The following is a 25,815-nucleotide window of genomic DNA, read 5'->3' as shown; positions in this document are numbered from 1 at the left end:
ATTCACATCTGCAGTGGTGGGCAAGTTACTTTTAAAAAGTAATTAGTTACAGTTACTAGTTACTTCTTCCAAAAAGTAACTAAATTAGTTACAAATTATGAAAGTAACTAGTTACTTCAGAAAGTAACTATTGCGTTACTTTCAAGTACATTTTTAAATGCTCAGATGTGACCCCACTTCCACCTACCCCTCTTTAATGGAACTTAAAATACATGTGCATGTTCAATTATTTATGATAAATCTGAATATTATAATGAAATGGACACTTAATACAATACATTATTAACAGAAACAATGTACACAAATCTAAACTATTTTAATGTTGCTGTGGGACAAGTCCATGTACTGTATGTAGATATTATGTTTATATAGTGGATCAATACAAATAACACAACACCTCAACAGGCCACAACTGGGCAAAATTAAATTATGCTTGTTAAGCACTATACCAAAAATAAATAACAAATATATACACTCTTTGTAGTGCAAATAACGTAAGTGGCCTGATGTTTACTTGTGTGCTGGTGTGTGCGTCGAGCCGGCATATATGTGTGTGTGTGTGTGTGTGTGTGTGTGTGTGTGTGTGTGTGTGTGTGTGTGTGTGTGTGTGTGTGTGTGTGTGTGTGTGTGTGTGTGTGTGTGTGTGTGTGTGTGTATGTGTGCATTCAACCTAAAGCACAGATTCAATCACTATTTTAATGTCAATGGACCAACCCTGACAAGTGCTGTCGTGTTAATAGATTATGGCTACTGTATACTGTGCAATATCACTGAACTTGGAGCCAGTGGTGGAGGCAACATGTGATTTTAGGGGTACCATATATTAAGCACAATTGTTACACCACCAAACCTCCATAGGTTTGGTTTTACAAAAGACTAACGATACACATATCAAACAATATTAAATACTCATTCAGTGTTAACGTACATTTTATTTATCACTGCACATGAATAATATACACTCTTTGGGGATAAAGGTGGGGTTAGAAATGTATGATCATGTTTGCCACAGTTACAGGGAGAAATGGCCACCCCCCCAAAAAAAAATTGCTGTGGGCACCAGGATATGCCTTAAAGTCCTTTATTTCAGCTGAATATCCTGCTTTAGTGGTGCATATTAAATTATTTTAAGGGTAATGCCAATCAAATTATTATAAACAAATGGCCTTTGCCTAATTGGTAATCCAACCTTTTTTCGATGTCACTGAGGATAAGTCTGCTTTATGAGAAATCACCAAAATAATCCTAAAGGGTGTGTATTTGTACTCAGCAGCAACACAAATGGGAACATTTAAAATTGATACAGGAGAAAAATGTTGTGAATGCGAATAAAGTTTGAGATTTTGAATCGGAAGCTATCGTAAAGCAGCCGTTTGTTTTGTCGTGCTGCATGTTGTCATAACGACAGTCAAGATGGCAGCGATGGCGGCTGGAGACGAGCATGCTGTCTCTGAAGTTTTAAGAGGACTCGCTCGACATTTAAACTGTCTAAACGAAGACAACAAGGCGACAAGAAAGAGAGCTCTTGAGCTAATCAAGAGAGAGACTGTAGATAAAGGACTTTCCAGCAGCGTTTTACAGGAGGTTTTCTCTGTCCTCCTCAAGCCTCTCCTCAAATGTCTGTCAGACCCGATGGAAAGATGCAGAGAAACCGCGATAACGATGATAACAGAGTTTATTCGCTGTGTCCCCAAACCGGAGGAGTCGCTGCTCTATCTCATGCCATGTCTGGCTCAGAGGCTCGGGGAGAAAGAGATCCTGGAGCCGGCGGAGGAGCTTCGACTGTCGGCCGTGGAGATGTTGACTCTGACGGTGGAGGTATGCGGGAAGCATTTAGCGCCTTATCTGACCGAAATGATCAACATACTGCAGAGAACCATCGTCGACCCTTTCCCAGATGTCAGAAGAGAAAGCTGCAAATGCACCGTAAACTTTGCAAAGTGTATGCCAGGTTGGTGAACAATGCTTTGTTGTTGAAATGGAGTCTGTTGTTGTTGCCATGGTTTCTAGGCACGCAGACGTGTGTGCGACAGAAAAGCGCTCTCTCTCTCTCTCTCTCTCTCTCTCTCTCTCTCTCTCTCTCTCTCTCTCTCTCTCTCTCGAGAGAGAGAGAGAGAGAGAGAGAGAGAGAGAGAGAGAGAGAGAGTTGCCTGGCCCACCTCTACAGTTGTATTGAGTGGCTCAAATACATATCGAGGACGTTTCATTTCAGCTACTAATTTCTGAAACAATAGAATTGCTTCTCGTCAACCAGTAACGTACCAAATTCCATTTACTTGCCTGTCTCAACGAGGGCTGCCTGCAACTAACAAATAGTATCGATGAATCTAGCTTTTTTGTGTGCATAGCGTTTCCTAACCTTTGCATCAATCACATTTTAACCCATTGTCACCCATTACAAATGTCTATCCCAGCATATGTCCAGTCTCATATCTCAATAGTGATTTTTCAACAGAATTGAATGGACTGAAATGCATTTCATCTCTTTCTCTTCAGAGCACTTTCACCTGCAGGCTGAGAGTCTGGTCAAGCCTCTCATGCAGACTATTTCTCATCAACACTCCCGGGTACGAGTGTCTGTCATCGAAGCCACCGGGGCTGTCATTCAGCATGGCACTGGGAAAAACGTGGATGACGTGCTCTCTCACCTGGCACAGAGACTGTTTGACGACTCACCACAGGTTCAGTTTAAAGCAACTAAGCAGTGTTACAAGTCCCACTGTGTGCCATTATATGTACTGCTTATGAAGTTATTCGTGCTCAATTCTGCTTTCTCTATCTTGCTCTCTTTTGTTCCAGGTGAGAAAAGCTGTGACTGCAGTCGTTGGTGATTGGCTACTTCACATGAGAGACAGATACTCTTATTTCCACAAACTCATCCCACTCCTGCTGAGCGGTATCACTGACGAGATCTCGGAAATAAGGTAAAAGTGGACATTTGTCATACTTTATTTTTTGCTTTATAATACAGTGTAACACAACAGGTCATGTATATTCTTCTGGTTTGTATACTAATATTTTACAAATATCTCACAAAAGATTTTAATGTTGAAAGGAAACATCACATTAATGTCTACATTACAACATATATGTAAAATGCATTGCATATAATTGACGGCAGTGACAACGCTGATGATCGGGACGATGATCTGTGTTTACCCTTCTGCAGACTTCTAGCAGCTGATTTATGGAAGCAAGTAGGCGCCCAGTGGGAGAAGGAGAATGAGGACGAAATCAAGGACAAGATGAACTTTCCTCCTCACCCCACCTCCCTTCTACCCACCAGGAGGTCAGTCACAGACAGCATGGTTTATTCGACCAGGTCTGGTTATCAAACTATCAACGGGGTCAGAGAAATCTTATTAATATGCTGTGTGAGTTTCTGGCATCAATCATCATCAGCATCCCATTTAATTTGCTAATAACTAACTGATTGGAAGATGCATAGTTTTAAAGAGAATCATTGTTTGAGTCATTTTATTTAATGTGTAAGTTTGAAGCAGAGGGGCTTCAAAATGTAACGTTCTAACCTGAGCAACACATCCTACAAAAGTCAGGGCTGTTCCTGGCTGTTGAGGAACAACATGTGGAGCTGTGACACACATACAGTATCTGTGTAGGAGAGTTTAGAGAGTGCAGGATTGGGTGGTAGCTTAGAGAGATAATATTACTACAGCCACACAAAGCTCTTATTAGCATTCATTATTGATATTTTTCAACAAAGCAGCGATGAAAGGACTTAACTGTCTAGAGACACCCCTGATGTTTTCCTGGTGAAATAAACTTGGCAGGAAAATCCTTGATATCCATCTAAAGCTTAGGCTATAGGGGTGTGCAAAAAAATCGATTCACATTTGAATCCCGATTCAAAATGTATTCAAAGAATTCCCAATTTCTTTTTTTAATTATTATTATTATTATTATTTTTTTTTAATTGTATGTCTACTGCAATCATATGGGGAAAGTAACCACATTTACATACTGTGAATCGTTTTTTGAATCGAGAATCGTTTTTTAATCGAATCTTGAGGCTGAAAATCAATGTCGAATCGAATTTCCTGAATCGTGCACCCCTATTAGGCTATTAGCTCAGACTTCCTGACATCCTGTAAGATTATCTTATTGAAGGACTGATCTGGGAGAAGTCTAAGGAATGGTGTCTGAATTCCAGTGTCTACAATAGAGGAATATTTCCTGCTGGTACATTGGCTTCACTGGTCTCTCACCATGTATAATAAAAGCTTATAAATAATAATAATAAATATAATCTCTTTATATGTTGCATTAAATCATCACTGTTTATTACAGCTGTCCATAGTTATAACATACAGTAAAGGGATGTTGTGTATGACATCTTAGTTTTCAGGGTAGACACTGGCTTGGAAAGATAGGTGTCTGCCTCGGGGCCGGGAATGAGTGACCCTGAACATTGTCACATTGGCTTGCCTATAGGGCCCAGCTTAGTGTGTGTGTCTGTGTGTGTCAGGGGTACAGTTCCTAGGCTTTGCATTTTGTTAAAAGATCCTATATGTGTCCTACAGCTACACATGTGACAATATGGATGAATACAGGCTCTGCCTGGGGACAGGGACGGAAAGGAAGAGGCTCTCTCACCCTCACCGTCTTTCTCCTTCTTGCCATCATAACTCTGCTGGGCTTCCCAGTGTGAAGAGGTCACAGTCAGACAATATAGAGACAACCAGAAAGGGGCTTGTTTTGTCTTGTCCTGGTGTTTTTCTCTGATTTATCTCTGTCTTCCCTTAGTCCTCTCTTCCTCGCTCATTAGTGTGTCTAGAGGAGAAGAAGAATAAGATGGGCCAGAGAAATAGAGAGAGAGGAGGAGGAAGTGAGGGTTGCTAGACTTTAAATGTGGAGGGCTATTTGAGAATTTGTTTTACTTGCTCCTACAAGTCCCTAGTGGGGAAATCTTAATCGTAAAAGGTTATAGGTAAAATATGTGATAAGTTGCACGTCAGTCGGCAGACATTTGAAAATCTGTGAATCAGTGATATTTATTGTTCTGTAAATCCTGTTTCTTAGAACTTGTGGAATTTATATTGTCGTAAACTATCTGAACACTCATAAAAGTTAGATAAATAGACCACACACTGTCATAAACAAGGTGCTAGGTGCTTACTGGCTATATCTATATGTCGTTCAGATGCCTTTTATTGAAAATCAACAACTTGGGTATCTCTTGGAGATCAAAGAGTTCAAAGTCATTCTGGAAATGAAAAAGTAATTTACTAACTGATCACAGACTGACAGATAATGAATTTTTCAAAAACTGATATCTAACGGTAGAAGAGCATGAACAGATTAATGTTCTTCATTCTCTCCTCCAGTGGAGCGTCCAGGGCTGGGCTGCAGAGAGCTTGTGGTGAGAAACCTGGGTAGGCTGGTGACGGCCATTACCCACGACATAACCGACTGGCTGGTGCCCACACGGGTCAGGACCTCTCAGCTGCTCTCCGTGCTGCTGCTCCACGCTGAGGACTACAGCACCCAGCATCTGCAGCCTCTCCTGGCCACCCTCCGACAGGCCTGCACCGACACGGAGCGGGACGTGGTCAGCAATGTGAGTCCCAGTGAGAGAGCTACTCATCTGATCATCAGGATGTTATACATCATACTGTTTTTCCTTTTTTGGATCAGGTCTGGCATTTAGTAATGCATGATCTCTGCACAGATCCAATAGAATTGTTTTGTGATAAGTCACTACCAGACAGAATCATTCCAGGACACATCTGTTGAGCTTTAGACTGGGCCGAGCAGGGCTCAAGGACTTGGGATGCTCCTGTTTACATAGAAGGATTCTGTAGATCATTGATGTGTGGGAGATTAAAAAAAGGACTTCCTGTGGTTCTCGTCCTCCTTTACGCTCCCTCATGCCTCTGTGTCTCTCTTCACCCGCTTCCTCTCTCTCTCTCTCTGTACCAACATCTAGTGCCTGGCAGCTGCTAAACTGTTGGGGACCTTTGTCCCCCCTGTCGTCTTCCTCAAGCTGCTGCTGGATCATGTGAGAACCCCCTCCTTTTCCTCTCACCCGTGGGCCCCCCTCATGGTGCTGACTGCAGTGCTGGGAGGCTGCTCCAAAGCCCTCCTAAAACCACATCTCGAACAGATCGCCAACACACTGACCCAGCCCGACGTCTGTCAGGAATATCAACAGGTCAGCAGAGAGAAACTTGGGTTTGATTGTGGTTGACCTGTTTTTAACTTATTTACCTGAGAATGACTGCTCTTTCTGTGTGTGTGTGTGTGTGTGTCAAACTTCCCCATTCACACGCTCTACACCGCCACATCCTTCTTCTGTTGCTAACTGAGTAGCTGAGTTGCCGGTTGAAAATGTTAACACATTAAAGTCAGACTTGTTTTGATGCCCGGTTTCCCAAGTTTTCTCTGCACTCATAGGTTGCCCCCCCCCCCGATCTGTGTGCACCAGCTGTTTTTCTTTCCCAGTCTTGTTAAGTGATCTTGGCAGTGTCTTAAGAGGTCATTTTCTTTCTACTCTTCCTGTGTACATTTACACTCTTATTTTTGGCAGTGACAGTGCAGCAGTCATACTGTATATTTGTTGTATATTATTTGTCCCTTATGGAAATGGGTTTCGTGATAAGATGCCACATCTTTTGAAAGGGCTTTAGTTGAAGAGCCTTCAAGAGTTTTCAATAGCACTACTGTACGCAATGAGTTCAGTGGGTTCGCTGTTGAGTAATTCTCTAAACTGCTGACACTGCTATAGTGACAGTGTGGCCACATGGTGTTTTTCAAATCTAACATTACAAGTTTCTGATCAAAACGACTGTGAAATGTGCTCCCACAACGTTGCACATATCTTTTTACAAATCTCAGCAATTATTACAAATGTTTTTTTAGTTTCTCTGCAAACAGTCTGCCAGTGGAAAAATCCAATCAAGTCCGAAACAGACTCTTCCCCACTTCCTTTTCTCTTGCACCAAATATGTTTCCCTTTCAGAATCAAAATAACAGAGAGCTATTTTCTGATCTTGCCGCACTACTGACTCACCTATACCCATGACCCCACCCCCCTCCCAGTGAGGCCTGCAAGAATTTCCTGGGATAATAATAACAAAAATCTACTAATTTCACTTGACCCCTGCATGACTGTTCTGACCCTCTCTGAGCAGACGAGGCAGCGTTTAAAAAAAAAAAATGTTATAGCCATGTGTAAGGTCTCGGCACCAGACTGCGGTTCATCCACGGCATTAAAAGAATCCCTGAAATTTCAAAGCCTGCCTGGTCAAGGACGGTGATAAATGGCAGGGAAGTTGACCCCCCTTTTGTCTGCCCTGGTGGCTATCCGGCGGGGTCAACCAGGGAGAGGACTAACAGGACGGGACAGTGGTCACACGTCGCACAGATGGAGGCAGACCTCTGCTTCCTCTCTGTCTGTTTCTCCATCTATCTGCCTCTGTCATTCTTTCTGTCTGTGTTTCTGACGGCAAAGCATAGAGCGTTGTGATCCAATAGCTCAACCAGACAAAGCACCTGCAACATTCTTCGACAACAGGCAGGGTTCATCGCAGGGAGCAGGGCCGGATCACTGTGTAGCTGTAAATAACACCACTGGAGACAGGAGCACCTGCATCCCTCTCTCCCTCTTTGTGCTGTACTGAAATGCTGACCCAGAATATTGTGCACTCCCTTACCTCACAGTTGCTCAGTTTGAAGTGTTGGTTAGCCCTTAGATCCTTATGTACTTGATAATGGTTTAATTACCTGCTGACACACAAACGATATGGGCGTAGCATCTTAAAAACGTATAAGATATGTGCGTTTGGATCCAACTTGACAGAGTTATGTTGCACATGAACCAAAGGCAGAAAGGAAGATAAAGTGAAGTTTGACTTTGACAAAATGAGGCCTGTTAAGAAATGAAGTATAAATCATCTTCAAAGTGAACAGAGGCAGGGGGAACGGCAGGGCTCCATGGGGAGTTTGGGGAACAAGATGAAGATTTGGAAAGTGATATATGATATTTCTGCGCAACTTAATCTCATCAACTCTTTCAAGTCCCTGTTTTCTTTTCTTTATTTCAGAAGGGGGAAAAAGGCGGCGTACAAAAATAAATGACATGCTTGGTGAAAAATAAAAATATTGGTCATAAATTGAAGATGATGTCAAGGGTTTGAGGGAAAATGAAAGGCGAGCCAGTGGTTAGAGAAGCCATCGTGTTCTGAGGTTGTGTAGTTTATATATGGTGGTGTTTGCTTATGAATCGCATATGGGATTCATTTTAAAGGGGTATTCCACAGAGGACTAACAAACCCCTAACATCTCACACACACACACACACACACACACACACTTTACATCAGCTGAGCGTCGCTGTGTTGTGGTTTGCCATGGTGACGGGGGCATCACAATATCTGCAGGGCTAGAGTATAAAGAGGGGGCCTGACAGTGAATTAGCAAGCATATTTACAACCAGGCTTGTTAACAGTGAATATGCTGTCTTGGTGAAACTCTGTAAAACGTATCTGACCTACAGTAGCCTTGAGGAACAGATCAGCAGGAGAGCGGGTGGAAAAGTAGGCTCTGTGTCTTTTCATCTTGTCTGTGCATGGAGAAACTTTTGCACGTGTCACAACGACCAGTATTCTGCTGAATACACATACATACTGCCATACATCAGCGTGTCTCCTGCATGCCTGCCCTTTGTCATGAATGACAGCTGCATATTGCTCACTGCTCCACTGAACGACAGATGAAGAGAGGAGAAGAAAGGCAGCATAGCAAACTTTACCTGACTGCGAGGGGTCGGCATCCCATGCACCGCCTGTGTTTGTTTTCCTGTTGCCATAGCAACATCAGTAGCTGTTGGGGGTGGGCTCCCCACTGGATAGGAATCCATTGCCTGGCTTATGGCTTCTTAAAGTGGAGTCGTGTGTGTAATTGATGTATCCAGTGGTGGACAGATGCGTACATGCACTGTAACGAGCCCCCGGGAGCGTGCCCAGGCCAATGAAACCAGGTGTATCTCGCCTGGCTCCAGGTGTCCACCTAGTCATTACACTGCACCACTTTTTCCGCTCTCCCTCTTTCTCTCTTGTCCAGCCCTAATGGTTGTTTTCTGTGCATGTATAATATGCGTGTCTGTGTATGTGTACGCTAATGTGTGTGTCTGCCACTGTTTGTCACGTTATTTCCACTACTACCTTCTTGGAGCTCCTGCATTGTTTAAGTGCCAGCAAATGGCTTGGCCATAGGCAGGGATTTCCCCCATCAATGACTGTGTGAACACATTCATATGAGTGTACAGTGCAATGGGTAAGCTGTTTTGAGTCTAGGCAGCTGAAGAAATGAGAGCAAGTTATGGTTGTTCAGGGCTTGCATGGATGTTTAGTCTCAGAAAAAATGTGTTTACACACTTAACTAACACCCTGGACTCAAGATATGCATAATAAGCTTTTTTTCCAGTGTGTGCTCAACACTCAATTGCAAAATAAAAACATTTGCACATGTGCCTCGCAGACTGGAAGTCCCTTAGCTCGCTTTCCTCCTCACAATTCCTGTTTTTTTTTTTTTTTTTTTTAACACTGAGGATCTTTTCTTGGCTTAACACCTGTTTTTCTTTCTACATTAATGCCAAGCTATGCTGCACAATAGCTACTATGTAATAGCTATTATGAAAAGATAGTACGCCCCCTAGTGATAGAACTCTGGTATTTGTTAGTCAAAGGTCAGTGAGTGGGTGTGTGTTTTGAGTAAGGGAGCATATGTGGAGGTTGCATTGAGTATTTCTTGCTCACACACACACTTGAGTCCCCCTCACCACCCAACTCCTCATCACCTGACCAAAGTAAACACCCAGAGGGCACTTTACCAGCTCAACCCTCCACATACAAAAAAACACACTCTCTTTCTCACACACACACACACACACACACACACACACACACACACACACACACACACACACACACATATCTTACCTTCCATCTCCCCCTGTTCCTATCCAGCCCTAATGACAGGCTGCGAGAAAACAGGAAAAGAGGCCATGATCCCAGTGATAGCATAGAAATTAGCCTGAGCTGCAGTTCTTTGTCTAAACATGAGCTCACCACACCAGTGGCTGACAAGTGACAGCAATCTCACACACATTCATGTCTGGAGATGGAAAGTTCTCACTCTGAGTTTTTGTATCTTGTTGTTCACTCAGTTATCTTTTGTGTAAAATAAGAGACTGTGAGGGTTTTTTTGTGATGCTGTGCTGTGGAAGAGCAGAAAAGGGAGATTGAGAAGACTTGATGTGCAGTGGGCTTCATTGATAGACCGAGCAAACAGTCAAGGCAAATACTTCTCACAGCACTCACATCTGCTCGAAACCAGACAAGACAATCTTATAATACTTCTCCCTCTTTCCCAGGTTGTGTACTTGGAGCAGTTGTTGGCCTGCGTGGATGTGCTGCTGCGTCAGTGTGAGTCAGACCACCGCTCAGTCAGCCTGCAGCTGCTGCAGGTGCTGGTCACTGTCCAGAGCCTCTCCACCGAGCCACATCTCAGTGAAAAGGTGAGAAAACAGTTGGTAGATGCAATCCTGTCTGCATCTTTGTTTTCACTTTGTTCCATGTAGAGGAAGCATATCACCTTGCCTGTGTAATTCTTCAATTCTACTTTGACATGGCACCTTTTTTACCCCAATTTTAGTTTTCTATCCTTTTTTATTAGAAAGGTAAGCAGGTTTTATGAAGCAAGAGAGCTATTTGAGGAATGTCAGCATTTGTACAAGTTCAAAGTGGGCATGGCCAACTGTATAATTACCCACTTAGACAGGGGAGCTGAAATTGCACCTTTGGAGTGGAACTTTAAATCCAGAACTGGGTGAAAGGAGGTGGGTGAAAGGTGGAGAAAAAGACAGACCGACAGAAATGGAGGAAAAAACAGATAGAGAGCGATGAGTTGTGTTTCTTAGCAGGTGTGTGTCATCTGCCCAGTCCTATTTGTGGCTCCATGACGCCTCCTCGGGCCTCAACAGCCAAGTAATATGCAAGTAACAAGCTTTCATGTTGTGGTCAGCCACAAATGCAAAGGGACAAACAAGAACAGTGACAAGTGAAGCCAACTGAGGCTAGAACGTCGCCTTACTGCTCGTCGCCGTTGGAGGCTAATGACAGGGAGAGGAGCGGGAAGGGACTGGCAGCGATGCTTACCAGACACCACATGGGACACCAGTGTGTGTGTGCGTGTGTGTGTGCGTGTGTGTGTTTATGTCTGTCTGCAATGCATCGGTTTATGTTCAGACAGGGAGCAGTGTTAGAGAAGGAATGAATTAAGAAAAAGAGAGGGAGGGTGAGAATGGCCTTGGGCATTCCCGGACCCAGAGGAAAAGCAGGACTTGTTTTCCCAGAAAAGGGGCACATCTTTCCCATCAGTGGACAGCTCAGGGTTGTCTAGCTCTTTTCAGAAAGGGCCGATCTGTGATTCAGATATTGTCTCTGTCCCTGTCCATCCCTGAGGGACTATGAAGGGAACTATGAAGTGCCCTAAAGAGTCAGCTAATTATTTACTCTCCTATCTCGTGTGTGTGTGTGTGTGTGTGTGTGTGTGTGTGTGTGTGTGTGTGTGTGTGTGTGTGTGTGTGTGTGTGTGTGTGTGTGTGTGTGTGTGTGTGTGTGTGTGTGTGTGTGTGTGTGTGTGTGTGTGTGTGTGTGTGTGTGTGTGTGTGTGTCTTTTGTGACATCCTGTGTATCTGTCGGGTTGTGTGGTTTTGTGTAAAACCTTTTCATGTCTGCAGTGTTGTTCTTCCCATGGTTTCACATGATTGTTTTGAGCCTCCCGTGTGAGAGTGACCCAAAAGAATTCCGAAAATTACAAGAAAACAGCTGTGATTTCTGATCTTGGAACACAATGCCCTCTGCTCTTCTTCCACAACATCTTTTGTGTCTCTTTGTCTTTTTTTCTCTAAAACCTTTATGATTTTACGTTAAGATTGCAAAAATGTGTTGACATAATTTTGTTCCTCCTATCCCTCTCTCCCACAGGCCTTGGAGAGTGTACAATTCTTGTGTAAGGTGCAGGGCCTGGATTCAGTGATGGAGCTCTATAGACAACATATGGGCCAGCTGCTGGACTGGCTGTCTGCCTCTGTCAACACCTGGTCCAGTTACTCCCCACAGAGACTTCAACTGCATATCATAGTCATACAATCAGGTGAGAAGTGAAGCCTGAATATGCACAAGACATTGCCAAATTATACAGCAGGTGCTGAATTTTCCACGTATAGAGGCACTGTAATGGTCAAAAATATACAGTAAGGTTTTGAGAAATTGGCCTGTCAAAATACCTGAAAATCACGACATCAGTCATCAGTCTGAACATGCTCTGTCTGAACATGCTCTTTGGGTCCATTTCACCTTAGCACGTCGGTAAGACTATATAATCTTGATCATGTTTTATTAAACATTACTTCATGGTGTGGTTTGTGAAGCCATTCTTTCCTCAACTTGTTCAGACACATGTTACATCATATTTTAAACGTCAAGCTGTTTGTCCTGTTCACACATGATCCATCATCGAGGCAGCACATCAAAACCAGCAGCTGTCAAAACAGCAGCACAAACTCTCTCAAGTACAAAGAATCCAGATAGTTTATTGAAATTGTTTGTAATGTGTCCGGATATATCATTTTCTAGTACCCACACTCATGGAAGCAGCAAAAAGCGTACTCCTCAGCCATGTTTTCATATAGTCCCACGCTCCTGAGAGATATATGGACATATATTGTATGTGTCAATGGTGGTGGGAGCAATTGTCAGCACCACTTGATGGATATGAGAGCTGTTAAATGATGAAATATTTAAGGTTAAAATGTGTATGATTTATTGCTTGAAGTCCCAATGGATGCGTGCAGTTCCATTGTTGTTGTCCAAGATGGATGCCCATCAATGAGCGTCTCCGTGGAATGAGCAAGACACAGTGGAAGAATTTTTTTCTGTTACCCAATCAGAGGTTCATGGTCAGATACACTCGCACAGAAAAAAAAACAGGGCTGTCATTAGCACCAGTTGGCTTACTGACTTTTGTAAATCCCTGTCTCTCTCTTTGTGCATGTGTGTGCGTACGGCACTGGGTTAAAAAGCTGTGACCCTGTCTTTGGTACTGAGACTTCCCGTTACCTCCCTCTATACCATATAATCCTCCGTCATCAGCACCTCCATGTGCCACTCTTTCATCTCCATCTCTTTCTTCCTCCCTCCACTGTCTTTCTAATTGACTGGGCAACTGGGTATCCCTCTAATCCCCCCCCACACACACACACACACACACACACACACACACACACACACAGACTCTCACACACACTCCCACGGCTAACTGACCAGTCCATTCTCGGTCCACTCAGTGATCCCCATGCAGGTCACTACATCAAACGGCACCACAGCCGCCTGCTCTTGACCTTCCCCTGGATCAAGGCTACTTTGAAGCTGTGTGTGTGTGTGTGTGTGTGTGTGTGTGTGTGTGTGTGTGTGTGTGTGTGTGTTTTATTTGCACATGTTGAATACTGCTCTAAGCTTCCCTTAGATGTGATCTTTGGTCTTTTAATAGGACCCAAGGACTTCATTATGGGCAGCGAATAGAATGCGTGTGGCTGCTTGGTTTGATGTGTACGACGGAGCATTAGGGCAACATCAAGGGAAAAAAAATAAGGAGGAAGATTTTTTATTTATTTAGCATTTCGAGAATAAAGTTGAAATACCATTTCGAGAATAAAGTCGACATGTCGAGAAAAAAACAAAAAAAAATCAAGTCAGACTTTTGCGAATAGCCTAAACCAAACTACTAGCTTTACCTATAGTCTTCTACAAAATGCCTTGTGAAGGCCTATATGAACTCGTGAAATTATACTTCAGAATCGGTTTTAATAACAAGGAAATTATTTCTCTTTTAGCGCATAAACACAGTATGGTGATAAGTATTAACTTTGAAGAGATTGTGCCGAAAATTTCGTCTGTTAAGAAGGAGAAACCACACAAACTTGGAAGAGGTGGCCATATTCCTGCAAACTGAAATAGCTTGTAATGGACAGATGCAAGGGTATCCATGGTTACACATACACACAATACAGAGAGGATATGTTGTATCACAAGACACAATAAGACAATTGATCAACTTGTTTGATCCTGAAGGAGTGAGGCTCAGGCGAGCGCGGCACTCCAAGGGTGTAACCCATAGCCTATCTATGATGCTGCCTACATGGCAGCTGGCATGGCGGACAGTCCCTCTAATGTCATTAAGTGATAAAGAAGTTGACTTTATTCTCGTCATTTCAACTTTAATCTCGACATTTCGACATTATTCTCGAAATGGTAGTTCAACTTTATTCTCGTCATGTTGACTTTATTCTCGCCATTTAGACTTAGTTCTCGCCATTTCGACTTTATTCTTGAAATGCAAAATAAAATAAATAAATCTTCCTCCTTAATTCTTTTCCCCTTGATGTGGCCCTAATGCTCCGTCGAAGATATGCACATGATTCATGGAAATCGGCCCTCTGCTAAACAATTGACGGTAGATAATTTGACAACTGAGAATTGGTCATTTTGCTTGCTCATCAGCTCCTCACACACTCCATCTGTGTTTGTTGGAGACAAGAATAATTATTGCTCTTTCATATCCTCCTCACAGTCTTTTGTTCTTCACCTCATGTGAGAATGTTTGATCCATTGTGTGTAGACTGGAGAAATGTCCCTCTCTCTGTTTCTCTATGTCTGGGGTTTAGTGCCTTGCTCAAGGACAGGATGCATGCTGATAGTTTCTCTTAGCAGTAATGAGGTGTGTTTGTCTATGTGTGTCTCTGTTAGTGTAGGGAAATGTCCTATCACAGCCTTGTCATATCTGTAGTCGGTGTGCGGCGACCTGCAGACGTCTCCTCCAACACCTCTGGTTAAACGACGCAACCTTTGATTCACACATTCCCGTCAGATAAAATAGGTCTCTGTTTTTCTGTTCTCTTTATGACATTGACCACCACCCTAGGGCAGTCTCAGGATTTCCTCTGTCTCCTCTCATGTCTGCACAATTCAGAGTCCAAACAGTAGACTTATCACTCATTACACACACACAGATTACTATATATAGGTCTGTAAACATGCAGTCAGACTGTTGGAGGGTGTGTGTGGGTATGAGTATAACTGGGAATACTTGTAAGTTTCTCATTTTTCCTTTTAATAGACACTTGTATAGAAACGCTCTGTCACACAAAGACCTTTTTTATGTCTCATTTCCTCTGAGCTCTGTGTCACTGTCTCACCAGTCCCTTGAGGTCTCAATAAGCCCTCTGGTCAGTGCTAAACATAAAAAAGTCTTAAGTCTGTGTGGGCCTTTTTCTTGTTTAGGATTTGACAGTTGTTCTGGACAAAGAAGAATTAAGAAAATGCATAAATGAAAGTGTCTTCGCTCTGAAAAGGGAACACTTGAGTCTTTAAGGATAGGATTAGTATTTAGTAGTTAGGCTGAAAATGAGTGGTTACCAAATTCATTTAAGTCATTTGACTGTTGACCCAGTAAGGTGGCATAGTTAGGAAGACTTTAAACAAAGAGTTTAGGTTCAAGCACTGCTGAGGTGACACTGAAGATAGCTTTGAACACATTAAGTTCATATTATTATATTGCAGTAATAGGGGCATCTGGTGGCCTTGTGGTTAAGACCCATGCCATATTACTGCAATGTTCCTGGTTCAGTTCAGGCCGGGGACGTTTGTTGCACGTCATTCCCCCTTTTCTGCCCCTGTTTGCGATCATCTCTACTGTATGTTCTGTAAATTGTCCAATAAAGATACACATTGCCAAAAAAACTGCGTAGTAGTAATGCAAAACTGTGTGTTATAGGTCCAGTGATTGGGGAGTTTGTGAGCCAGTTGATGCCTCTGCTATGCAGCTGCCTTCAATCGGACAGAGACCTAGAGATGAGGATGAGCATCTTCACAATGCTTGCTAAGTTGCTACTGGATGCATCCAACACACTGGATTCCAAGGGGTGAGAGGGGCACATACTATGCACGTCACGACATACTATGATACAGACACAGAGCAAGTTATCTTATGAAACAAAGACACACACACAACAGGTATATTGCAGGTACCTATTCCTGTATTTCATCACTGCATGACGTTACATTGAGCTTTAGCGGTTTGGCATTGTCTAGCCTGAGTTTTCCCAGTCATCGTTATTAGCACAGCTCATATTTTTAGACTTAACCTCACATTAACCTGCAAATTAGTGCCACGCCCACAAGGGACCATAATTAGACATACAAACAGAATTGTGTTATTTTCATGAGGTCATTGTAAACCCATCAGCTTCTTCAGGACTTGCGGTTGATTCAGGCAGGGTCATATGATAGATGATAGGGGTATATTTCAGGCATGACGCAGTCCATCATACTTCAGAAATTATAAAGCACATTACAAACAAACTCATCAAATAGACTGTAAGGAGTCCCTTTTGAGTTAACATTGTCTCTTTGGGAGTATCAATTAGACTAATTCAAATTAGTTATTCACTTAGCAGCATGCCTGGAGAAGGCAAATGATATCTGAATCACTCCTCTGTGATTTAATAACACCTTTGAATGGTTATTGACTAATGAATTAGGAAGGATAGGAGGGATGTCTGACACCCAGAGAGGAGCTCCTGTTTGTGGGTTTGTCCGTCCGTCTCCCCCCCCCCCCACCCTCCGGGGTTCGTTCCGAGCCCTCAGCTGTGCGGCCTTCAGGCTGGGCTCAGAGCTCTAATCTGAGGGAATGCATTAAACTTGAGGCCCTCTTTGGGTCCCAGCGATCATAGCAGCTGCTGCTGTCGATCAGAAAGACAAACCTTGTCCATGGGGTTGCCATGGAGACATCTGTGCAGCGTGTAACTAACCCTAACCCTGCAGCCAAAAGGTCCATAAGGGTTGGTAGGTGTTTCTATTGGTTAATAGGAGGGATCGTTTTTGGCATGAGCCTGGCAGCAGTATAAAGAATATAAGACAAAATAATATCCTTGTCAGTAAAAAATGTTGCATAAACAGCAGGAAGTGTTCTTTAACCAAAACATTCTGCCACCTTTGCCAAAAATATGGAAATTGGAACTTTGCTTTCAGCCTTCATCAGATTATTTTATCCATAAATGTGTGTATTAAACAAAAGGAGCCTCTGTCTCTTCCCCACTCCCAGCTCGGCCACCTGTGCTGCTAACTGCTTCTCTCATTCCTCAGCTATATCTCCGGTAATCACAGGACCATCAGGAGACAGAAATCATGTTACACCTTCAAAAGGTTTCAAACAAATGCTTAACTTACAGTATGTGGGGCTGTGCGGTCTGCCATAATATTTCCATTCATACTCATCTTATCCCTACATTCATGATTTATGGCCTGATCTTTGCTCAGCAGTTTGTAGCGCCCCCCCATCTCACACACACACACACACACACACACACACACACACACACACACACACACACACACACACACTATATGTCATCAAGAGGACAATGATAGGCATAGAGAAACCTCATCTTTTTGTTCTACAACCAAAATGACATAATGACAGATCCGCTATAGAACAAGCAGAAAGGGAAAGTGTGTGCCCAAGTCTTTCATCTACACACACACACACACACACACACACACACACACACACACACACACACACATAATGTCTTTGTTTCATGTGGATTTGTGTGCTGTGATTAAAAAGCTGGATGTGAAATCTAAGTAGAAGGTGATGTGTAAGAAATTAAAGTTCATCCTCTTTCCCCTGGATGTGGCAGGCAAAAATCATGCACCACTTCCAAGGGAGATAAGTGTGTGCTTTCATGCATGTGTGAACTGCAAAATGCATCTGTCTTTAGTCTTAATTTCAGCTTTCAAAGAAAAACAACTGCTAGTGGAGTGATATCTTCCTCTTATCCCGAATGAAGTTTCCCTTAAAATGTCTATATGGCCTGTCAGTAACAAGACAAAAGGAAGCAGATCCAATTGTGCATGTGTCAGAAATTACCCTGAAACGAGAATTCTTCTTAACGTATTGGTAGATTCTTTAATAAGTTTTAAGACGTCATCACTATAATAATGTGGATATTTTCATGGACAACAGAAATTCGTAAAAGTTTAGTATGTAGTTTAAATTTCAGCTGTAAATGTTCTGCTGTGTTGTGCTGGTAGAGATTGTTGTTTGCTCTACAGTTGCTTTGTGACCAACACACGCACAGACAGCTCCAGTGTGGAAATGTGTTACTGTGTGTGCACAGACATACAAGTCAAAGGTAAAGTCCCACTCTTCTTTTCCTTTGGATATCATCCCTGCTATGTGGAAAATGTCTTTCCATCTCTTGCCGTCATTCATGATGAGCTTTCAACACATGTCAAGATGAATAGACTGAGCTAACAGCAATAGTACATAGTCCTGGCTGTATTAGTGGCGCACAGTCTCCCCCTACTGGTGCTGAAACATTACAGCACATTTTATCAAATGTCATGACAAGTTTGTTGTGACACCCGCTAAACAGCCAGAGGCTAGAGGCATCTACCAGAGCTGGTGGAGTTGGTTTGGAGCAAAAGTACAGTGCAGACTCTGGTAGTGTGTGAGAAGCTGTCAGAAGGCCTAAGCCAGAGTGGAAAAGAGAGGGAGAAGGGAAAGGAAGACACCCTGATGTTATGTGGGGAAATTACTGTAGTATAGCCATTGTGTTGCAGCCATCATTATTCACTTGTCCACATAATGGGCACTTGCCAATGGCCTTCTTCATGAAGCAATATAAATCTTTCTCTGGTCCTGTTCTGTCTCCATTTTTTTTTTTCTGTGCCTTTCCAGGCATTTCCGTGATGAGTCAGAGACGTTCCTGTGTGACATCTTGCTTCCTAACCTGGTGTGGCGTGCAGGCCGTACTGCTGCTGCCGTCCGCACCTCAGCCCTCAGCTGTCTGCTGGCCCTGCTGCATGGAGGGTCCATTACACCTGGACAGGTACACCCACACATACAGTACATGCTGTAAAGGCACATATGACACACTGGGGTTACATCTATTTCCACCTGTGCAAAGTGACCCATAAGCATTGGAAGCAAACACCGGATATAAAAGGTCTCCAGTAGTACGTACTCCTGATCTCCAATCTGCAGAAACACTTTTTATTGACTCAGATATAAAGGAAAAGATGTGGTAGTGCATTCTTTTAATCTACCTGGAGTTGAAATTTACTTGAAACTCTCTGTTTTGTCCATTTCACATCAAAATAGACGGTCCCACTTGGCCATTTAGGAAAATATAAAATCTGCTATCTTTCTCCCTTTGGCTGGGGAAGAGTTGGCCATGGAAGGTAGCAGGTGTACATGGGGGCAAACGAGTTCACATACCTTTGTCCCTTAGGAACAATGCTTCCACTGTTTTGGGCTCTTGTTGTACGTAGGAACTATCACCGAGACATGCCCTTGCACCTGCCTGTCAGAGCATGTGCCCAGTTGCAGTATGTGTGCTCACAAATACACGCGCATCTGGCTGTGTTTGCACTTGTGTGTGCAGAGTGACCAGTTGAAACCGGCACACACACCTCTTCTAGTCACACGTCTTTAACTACAAGGCAAAGCAAACAGCTGGGGGACAATGTGAGTGCGTGGGTGTAAGTGTGTGATCAAACTATGTAATGGCACCCAAATGTCCTCACAAGAATAGAAAATCTGGAAAAGTGGTGACTAAACAGGTACGTGTTACTCTGAGTTTGGGTTCAAAATTAGGTTACAGTAGAGATGAAATAAACAAAATATCCTGATAAGTATAACAATAGAAGGTTATGTTTGTATTTCCACAGCAAATCAAACAGCCTTACATTTGAGGGACATTGTTTCCTCACTATTCCCTGTGAAAACAATTAGCAGCTCTAGTTACACTTGGCACCCTCAGATTGTCACTGATGTAATGCTGGATTACTTCCCTGCCAAATTTTCCTCCTCTTTGTCTCATTCCCTCCTGCTCCCCTCACTCCCTTTTTTTTACTGTTTCGCCTGCACGGTTTCAATAGCAAACAGACGGAGTAACAGAGGTTTTAGCCATTACCTCTTGGCCTGTGGGTCTGCTCGCTCAGCCTCACCTTGTTTGTCCATTTCCTCTGTTTCTCATCTGCTGGTGTGATGAAAACAACGTCTTCACTGTACTTCTAAAGTTGGGCTCCAGGCCCATGTGTCTGTACAAACTGATCCAGATCTGATGTGAATCTGGCATGCTTCAGGTGATATTTCACTTTGGTACAAAACACAACACAGATAGTCGAAGAAAATTGTAGAAACTGTTCTTTTGTCACCTTCACTAAACAGCCTTGTCTTTCCTAGTTCTCATTGTTGATAACTAACTGGTGTAAATCAACTGGAAGTGCACATTTTAGACAGGGTTTTGAAAATTAAAGTAAGTGGTCCTGACTATGCAGCCTCAAAGCAGTCACTTCAGTAAGTTGCAGGTTCATGACTTCTAATAGAGGATTCTTGACTATTGTGAAAATCACATGAGAAACTTAACAAAAAAAGGTATGTTTGTGTTGTAATTTTAAATTAATTACATTTTTAACTTGAGTGTCTTCTTTAGTCGGTTTGAGTTGTATTATACATATAGGCAGACTTGGATCTTGTCATATAACATTTAATGGATTTGTATGCTGGTCTGTGCATTTCCTGAGTGCAGCTGCTGTGTCTGGAGGAGAAACTGAGTCCCCAGGTGTTGTCAGCCCTGGAAGAGGACTCTCAGATGGGCAGACTGCTGGCTTGTCGTTCTCTGTCCGCCATACTCCGACTCATAGGAACCAGTCTGCACCCTGAGGCCCTTAACAAGATCTACCCTGGTAGATGAAGAACACACACACACAAAAAATGAATGTACAAAATTTTGTCACACTGCATGCTGAAATGTACATGTACACTTTGCAATTAATTCTGTATAATTGCATGTCACAATGAGGGAAACATTTGGGGGAAATGTGGCAATAGAAAATGTATCCTGAAATTGGCAAAACAATGATTATAATGAAAATAAAAACTAAAAGCAGCTAACCCACTCAACATCTAAAATTGTTGAAATTTGTTTGTCTGTAATCTATTTATTGTGTGTGGGGGTGTCTTTTCTCCACAGTGCTGCTGAAGCGTTTGGACGACAGCAGTGAGGAGGTGCGCAGCGTCGCCCTGCAGGCCCTCGGGCTGTGGCTATCCAGTCTGACCAAAAACTATAACCCTGAGCTCTTTGCTCCTCATCTGCAGCTCCTCTTCCAGCAGCTCCTCCTGCACCTGGATGACCCCGACAGCTCGGTGCAGGACCAAGTTCTCGGTGAGACTGGGTGGGGGGTTTTGAACCTGCAACCTCAAAGATGAGGATGGAGTGTTGATGGGTAGTTGATGGTGAGGGCTTAGGAGGAGGATATGCACATGACCTTATAATGCTGGGTGCAAAAATGATTAAGTAGTCTGGATCTTAGAAAAGTGAGCACAAATATTAGAGTTTAAAGATTTACTCTGTGTGGAATGTGCAATAGCTTTTCCCTCAACTCTTTATGAGTCTAGACTATTAATCATAACCATAACTCTTGATGGGGGAAAAAAAGCTAACTTTTTTCTACTTGGCCTTTAATGCGTTGTTGACAGTCCTTGATACCAGTGCTGATAAGAATGAGGAGGGATTAAATTATGCGATACAAAATATGAAACATATACATATACTGTATATGACTTGAAATGATTATGTGATATGGACCTTATGACCGTGATTATCTGATAAACATGTTCAGCTGATACAGATAGTAAAGATGATGATGGTGAATGTGGGGTGACGATGAAAGCAGAGTTTAGCCGTGATGATCTGCAGACCAGCCTGCTGTGTCTGAGACACTCGCAGAAGGATGAGAGGAATCCGGGGTATCCTCTATCAAACACCAGACTATTGCCTGGCACGCTGCCAGCAGATTCCCCCCTGTCCTTTATTTCAAAAGCTTTCTGTTATTCTTCTTTTCCACACAATTTATCACTAAAAGCAGCTCAAGCAATTCCTCCTGTCAAAGCAAGCCCATAGGGGCTGAGCTGTAGGTGGCCCTCAAGAGTGAAACGCAAGATCCACATATGGATAAGCACCCACCTGAGAGAGACACTTCACAGGTTACTATTTGAACCCTAATATCTGTATAACTCCCTTGCCAGTACACCTGGTGTAGACTGGGCTGTTTGTGTGGCAAATCTCCATCCAGGATCTTCCTCCTAACACAGAACCGCTAATGACAACCACATGGGGACCTCCCGTTCCCTTCGCCATCTTTCCACATCTGTCCTTCTCACTTTCCCACTTAATCCCTTCCTCTTGTATCTGCCCGTCTACCTTCCTTCTCTCATACCCAGTGTTTTCTGTGACAGACCTGTAGTTTCACGGCTGTTTTTTATTGATGGATGAGTGGAAAGTCTGAGTGGCTTTTTCTGAAGTGTGTAACCGAGGCTCAGCTCCTCTGGACTTTAACTCTCTCCCACTCGCATGGCTGTTAGCTGTCATTATTTTTGGAAAGCCACAGGTGAGCCCAGATGCCTCAGCCAGCACAGAGAGGCCTCTCTACAGGATCTCTTGTCTTCATACGGCTAGAGGAGAAGGCATTCACACACTCACAAGATGCAGCAATAGCTTCCATACCATGAGTTCTAGCCCCGCAAGACAGCTTTTGAAAGCCTTCCAATGACAACAAGCATTCTTGCTGTTGCAATTGATTATCAAAATGTCTGTAACCTTGACTTCAGAAGGCAGAATAACAGATGTAAATCAACTTTATGAACCAGCCTTAGCCCACATACTGTATGTCTGTATTTTTGTTGTGCATATGTATTTTCAGGATTTGCTTTGAAAAACGATATTGTAATTCTGTATGTTCCAGTTTAAACATGAAAGGGATCAGAATGTATTAGCTGCCTCAACCCATGCTGGATATGATTTATATTTAACTCATGCTCTGGCAGTTAGTTACACACCAAAACTGATACTAATAAATGGATGTCTTGTGATATTTCATATTTTTCTTATTGTCAACAAATCCCATGAAAAGACCAAAACCAACATTGAATTGATCCTCCTTGCATGTATTGTCTGTTAGTCTGATGTCAAAGCCTGATGGATCTTATTCCTCTGTGACATAGAGCTCAATAGTCATCCAAAAACACATCAATGAGCCGTACTGTTGCACTGGGTGACATGTTCTTTCATTACAATGAACTTGGGCTCTTTAGTTAATTGGATTTGATCCCACATACACCGTCCTGCTGCTGTAACTACTCACTAGAGCACCAAACTCATAGCTGAAAAAAGTCCTCAACAAATGCACTATTTACTCATGTTTGAGTAACATTTGCTAAAAACGATAGTGCCAGCTGATTTAGGAAATGCGGTACCCTTTAAGAACAAAAAATATATATTGTGACCCTTTTTTTTTTTTTTTTAAATGTACGTCTTTAGTGGGAACAAATGGATTTGGGTCTGAGAGTTACAAACAGGCAAGGTAAGTCAAATAGTGTTAAAAAAAAAGACAAATTGTTGGTTCTGATCTTTTTGTGGGATTCTTTTGACAATAATGGAAATAAAGAATATTGCAAGTTATTTCATCGTTATTTCTCAAGTTCAGCCGTTCTTAAGTCTGAAAATGTTGGATCACTAACAACAGAAATTGTATAAATTAAAACGGTTTATCAGCCTTAAGGAGTTTATCAGCCTTAAAGAGTGTGTGCCCCGATACAGTGTAAAGATAGAAATATAGTAATTGTGTGCAGACCAGTGCTTTAAACTGTGATCTCCATGAGGTACAGTAGATTTGTAGACAGCCCAGAGTTTCTTTGTGAAATGAGATGACCTCAGATGTTGCTGAGTGATCGTCTGTATCTGACAGCACCCCTAACCGCCTGCACCGCAAATGTGGAAGCATTCCTCACTGTCATGCATGGCTCTGTTTGAAGCTTTCTTCTTTTCCTCCTTGTTCTCTTTCTTCCTCTTTGTTCCTTTTAATAGTTGATCCCATTCTTATGCTTCTTGGATTTCAAACGCATATCTCTGAGGTGGCTTGATGTGTGCAGCATGTCCTGACAGCATAACAGACAGCATCCCCCCCCCATCCCTCTCAGCCCTCCTTCTCTCACTCTCTCAGTCCTCCACCCTGATAATCCCACCATCATGACAGCACGGCTGCTACCTGCTCAATCACACAGACTCTTGGCACGGGTATAACTCACTTCTTACAAGTCCTCATTGTTCTCCTTTAATTCAAAGTCCCACCACCCCTGCTCCATCCCATCTGAGTACAGTATACACAAAAGCTAAAAATCCCCTCCATCATCTTGAAGATTAAAGGCAGGTATCAGATGATGAGTTTACATGAACAAACTGATCGAGAGTGACAGCGTGTCACCACTGGAACAGCACTTTCGTATTGTGGTTTTTGAAGCATTTACCCATTGACTGCAATTCAAGAAATTGAATATACCTCAGCAGAAGGTGTGGGAACAGTGGGAGGAAAATATTTGAACAGAGGATTATCGCCTCCCAGTGGAAGGAAAGGGTACCTGCGCATACGGTTTGTGAGTTGCAGAGTTGATGTAGTGTAGTTCATCACTGCCATCTGCTGGCTTTCTGACTTCTTTTGGACTTTGTCGATCTGCCTGTACCAGGTTAGAAACTAAGAACTTAATTTGAGATTCATAGTGAACTTGGGTTTGATTGTGCTTGAATTTGAATTTTAGAGAAACTCTTCTTTGATTGTTGAAACCAATATGGATAATAGAAAGGCATCAGAGCAGGCATAATTAGACCATCAACCCCTTTGACACACTGAAAATCACAATCTTCAGTGCATGGATTTAAGTAGGTCTTAACTCTCCCCTAAAGTATTAAGATTAAAGGAATAGTTTGACTTGGTAAAAAGGCTTATTGGCTTTCTGTTGGAGAGTTAGATGAGAAGATCAATACCATTTTGTGTGCTTTTAATGTCAAAACTACTTTGCTTTGGCATGGAGGATTTTTATTATTACTACAGATTGTTGAGTATTTCTGTTTTTATTTGAGTGTGTCCTCTTTCATCTCAGTGAAAGAGGGCAAACAGTGATCTGAGTGCTGACCCCTGTCTGGCTTGTGTCTTTGGTTTTGTATGTTTGTGTGTCCAGAGGTCCTGAAGAAAGGCAGCTCGGTCCACCCGGCACTTCTGAAGAGGGAGGCAGAGGCAGTGAGAAACAAACAGCGGAGTCCTCTCTACTGCGACCAGCTGCTCCAGCACATCAGCTCAATTCCCACAGAGACCACAGCACGCATCTGAGTGACATGATCGTATAATAATACGATGCCGCATTTTTCACTTAAGGACTTGTTCCCCTTAAAATGAAACTCAGTCATTAAATAGCTACTTGCCTTACATGCAGTGTTTTGACCCTCATGTGGGTAAGTAGATTTTTCTTTCAAGTGATTTCTTTCAAGTTTTAGGTGAACATTTGAAAATGCCTTTTAATGCAGAATGTCTCCTTCACCATATGTCACAACAGTTGCATGTATTCCTGTTATTGTTATCCTTTGGTTCCTTTTGTTTTTATGAGAATGTTTACGATGCCCTGTGGTTGTGTTTAAATGCTTTTAGTGATACACTCAATACAAATTCTTTGTGCATTCCTGCCTGCACCCAAACTCCCAGCACCCCTCTGCCTCCAGATGGTGCTGTGTCTGAGATAAGCTTGGTCATGTGATTGTTGTCTTCAAAATAAAAGTATTGGGGGTTTTCTTCGTTTTTTTTTGTTTATAAAAAAAAAAAAAACTTAAATATTGAG

The 25,815-nt window shown here is 42.7% G+C and overlaps 1 protein-coding gene across 1 annotated transcript; it reads left to right on the top strand.

Annotated features, from left to right (window-relative positions):
• Positions 1 to 1,405: 1,405 nt before the first annotated feature.
• On the top strand, positions 1,406 to 25,767 carry dnaaf5 (dynein axonemal assembly factor 5). Its single transcript, XM_078269660.1, has 13 exons — positions 1,406 to 1,951; positions 2,497 to 2,681; positions 2,800 to 2,924; positions 3,170 to 3,293; positions 5,351 to 5,578; positions 5,948 to 6,172; positions 10,394 to 10,537; positions 12,009 to 12,177; positions 15,856 to 16,003; positions 18,826 to 18,976; positions 20,681 to 20,837; positions 21,125 to 21,316; positions 25,165 to 25,767. The coding sequence occupies exons 1-13, from the start codon at positions 1,414 to 1,416 to the stop codon at positions 25,311 to 25,313; spliced, it is 2,535 nt and encodes an 844-aa protein (XP_078125786.1). The 5' UTR covers positions 1,406 to 1,413; the 3' UTR covers positions 25,314 to 25,767.
• The last annotated feature ends 48 nt before the right edge of the window (positions 25,768 to 25,815 follow it).

This window comes from Sander vitreus, chromosome 15 (assembly GCF_031162955.1).
Source record: "Sander vitreus isolate 19-12246 chromosome 15, sanVit1, whole genome shotgun sequence".
Classification (NCBI taxonomy): domain Eukaryota; kingdom Metazoa; phylum Chordata; class Actinopteri; order Perciformes; family Percidae; genus Sander; species Sander vitreus.
Note: the sequence above shows the minus strand (reverse complement) of the source record. Positions and strands in the feature narration are given on the sequence as shown.

Excerpts from the sequence above, each read along its gene's own strand:
- dnaaf5 (XM_078269660.1), top strand. The coding sequence starts at position 1,414 with ATGGCAGCGATGGCGGCTGGAGACGAGCATGCTGTCTCTGAAGTTTTA. Across the intron at positions 3,294-5,350 it reads TTCTACCCACCAGGAGGTCA|CGTCCAGGGCTGGGCTGCAG; the intron begins GTCACAGACAGC and ends CCTCCAGTGGAG. Across the intron at positions 21,317-25,164 it reads GGTGCAGGACCAAGTTCTCG|AGGTCCTGAAGAAAGGCAGC; the intron begins GTGAGACTGGGT and ends TTGTGTGTCCAG.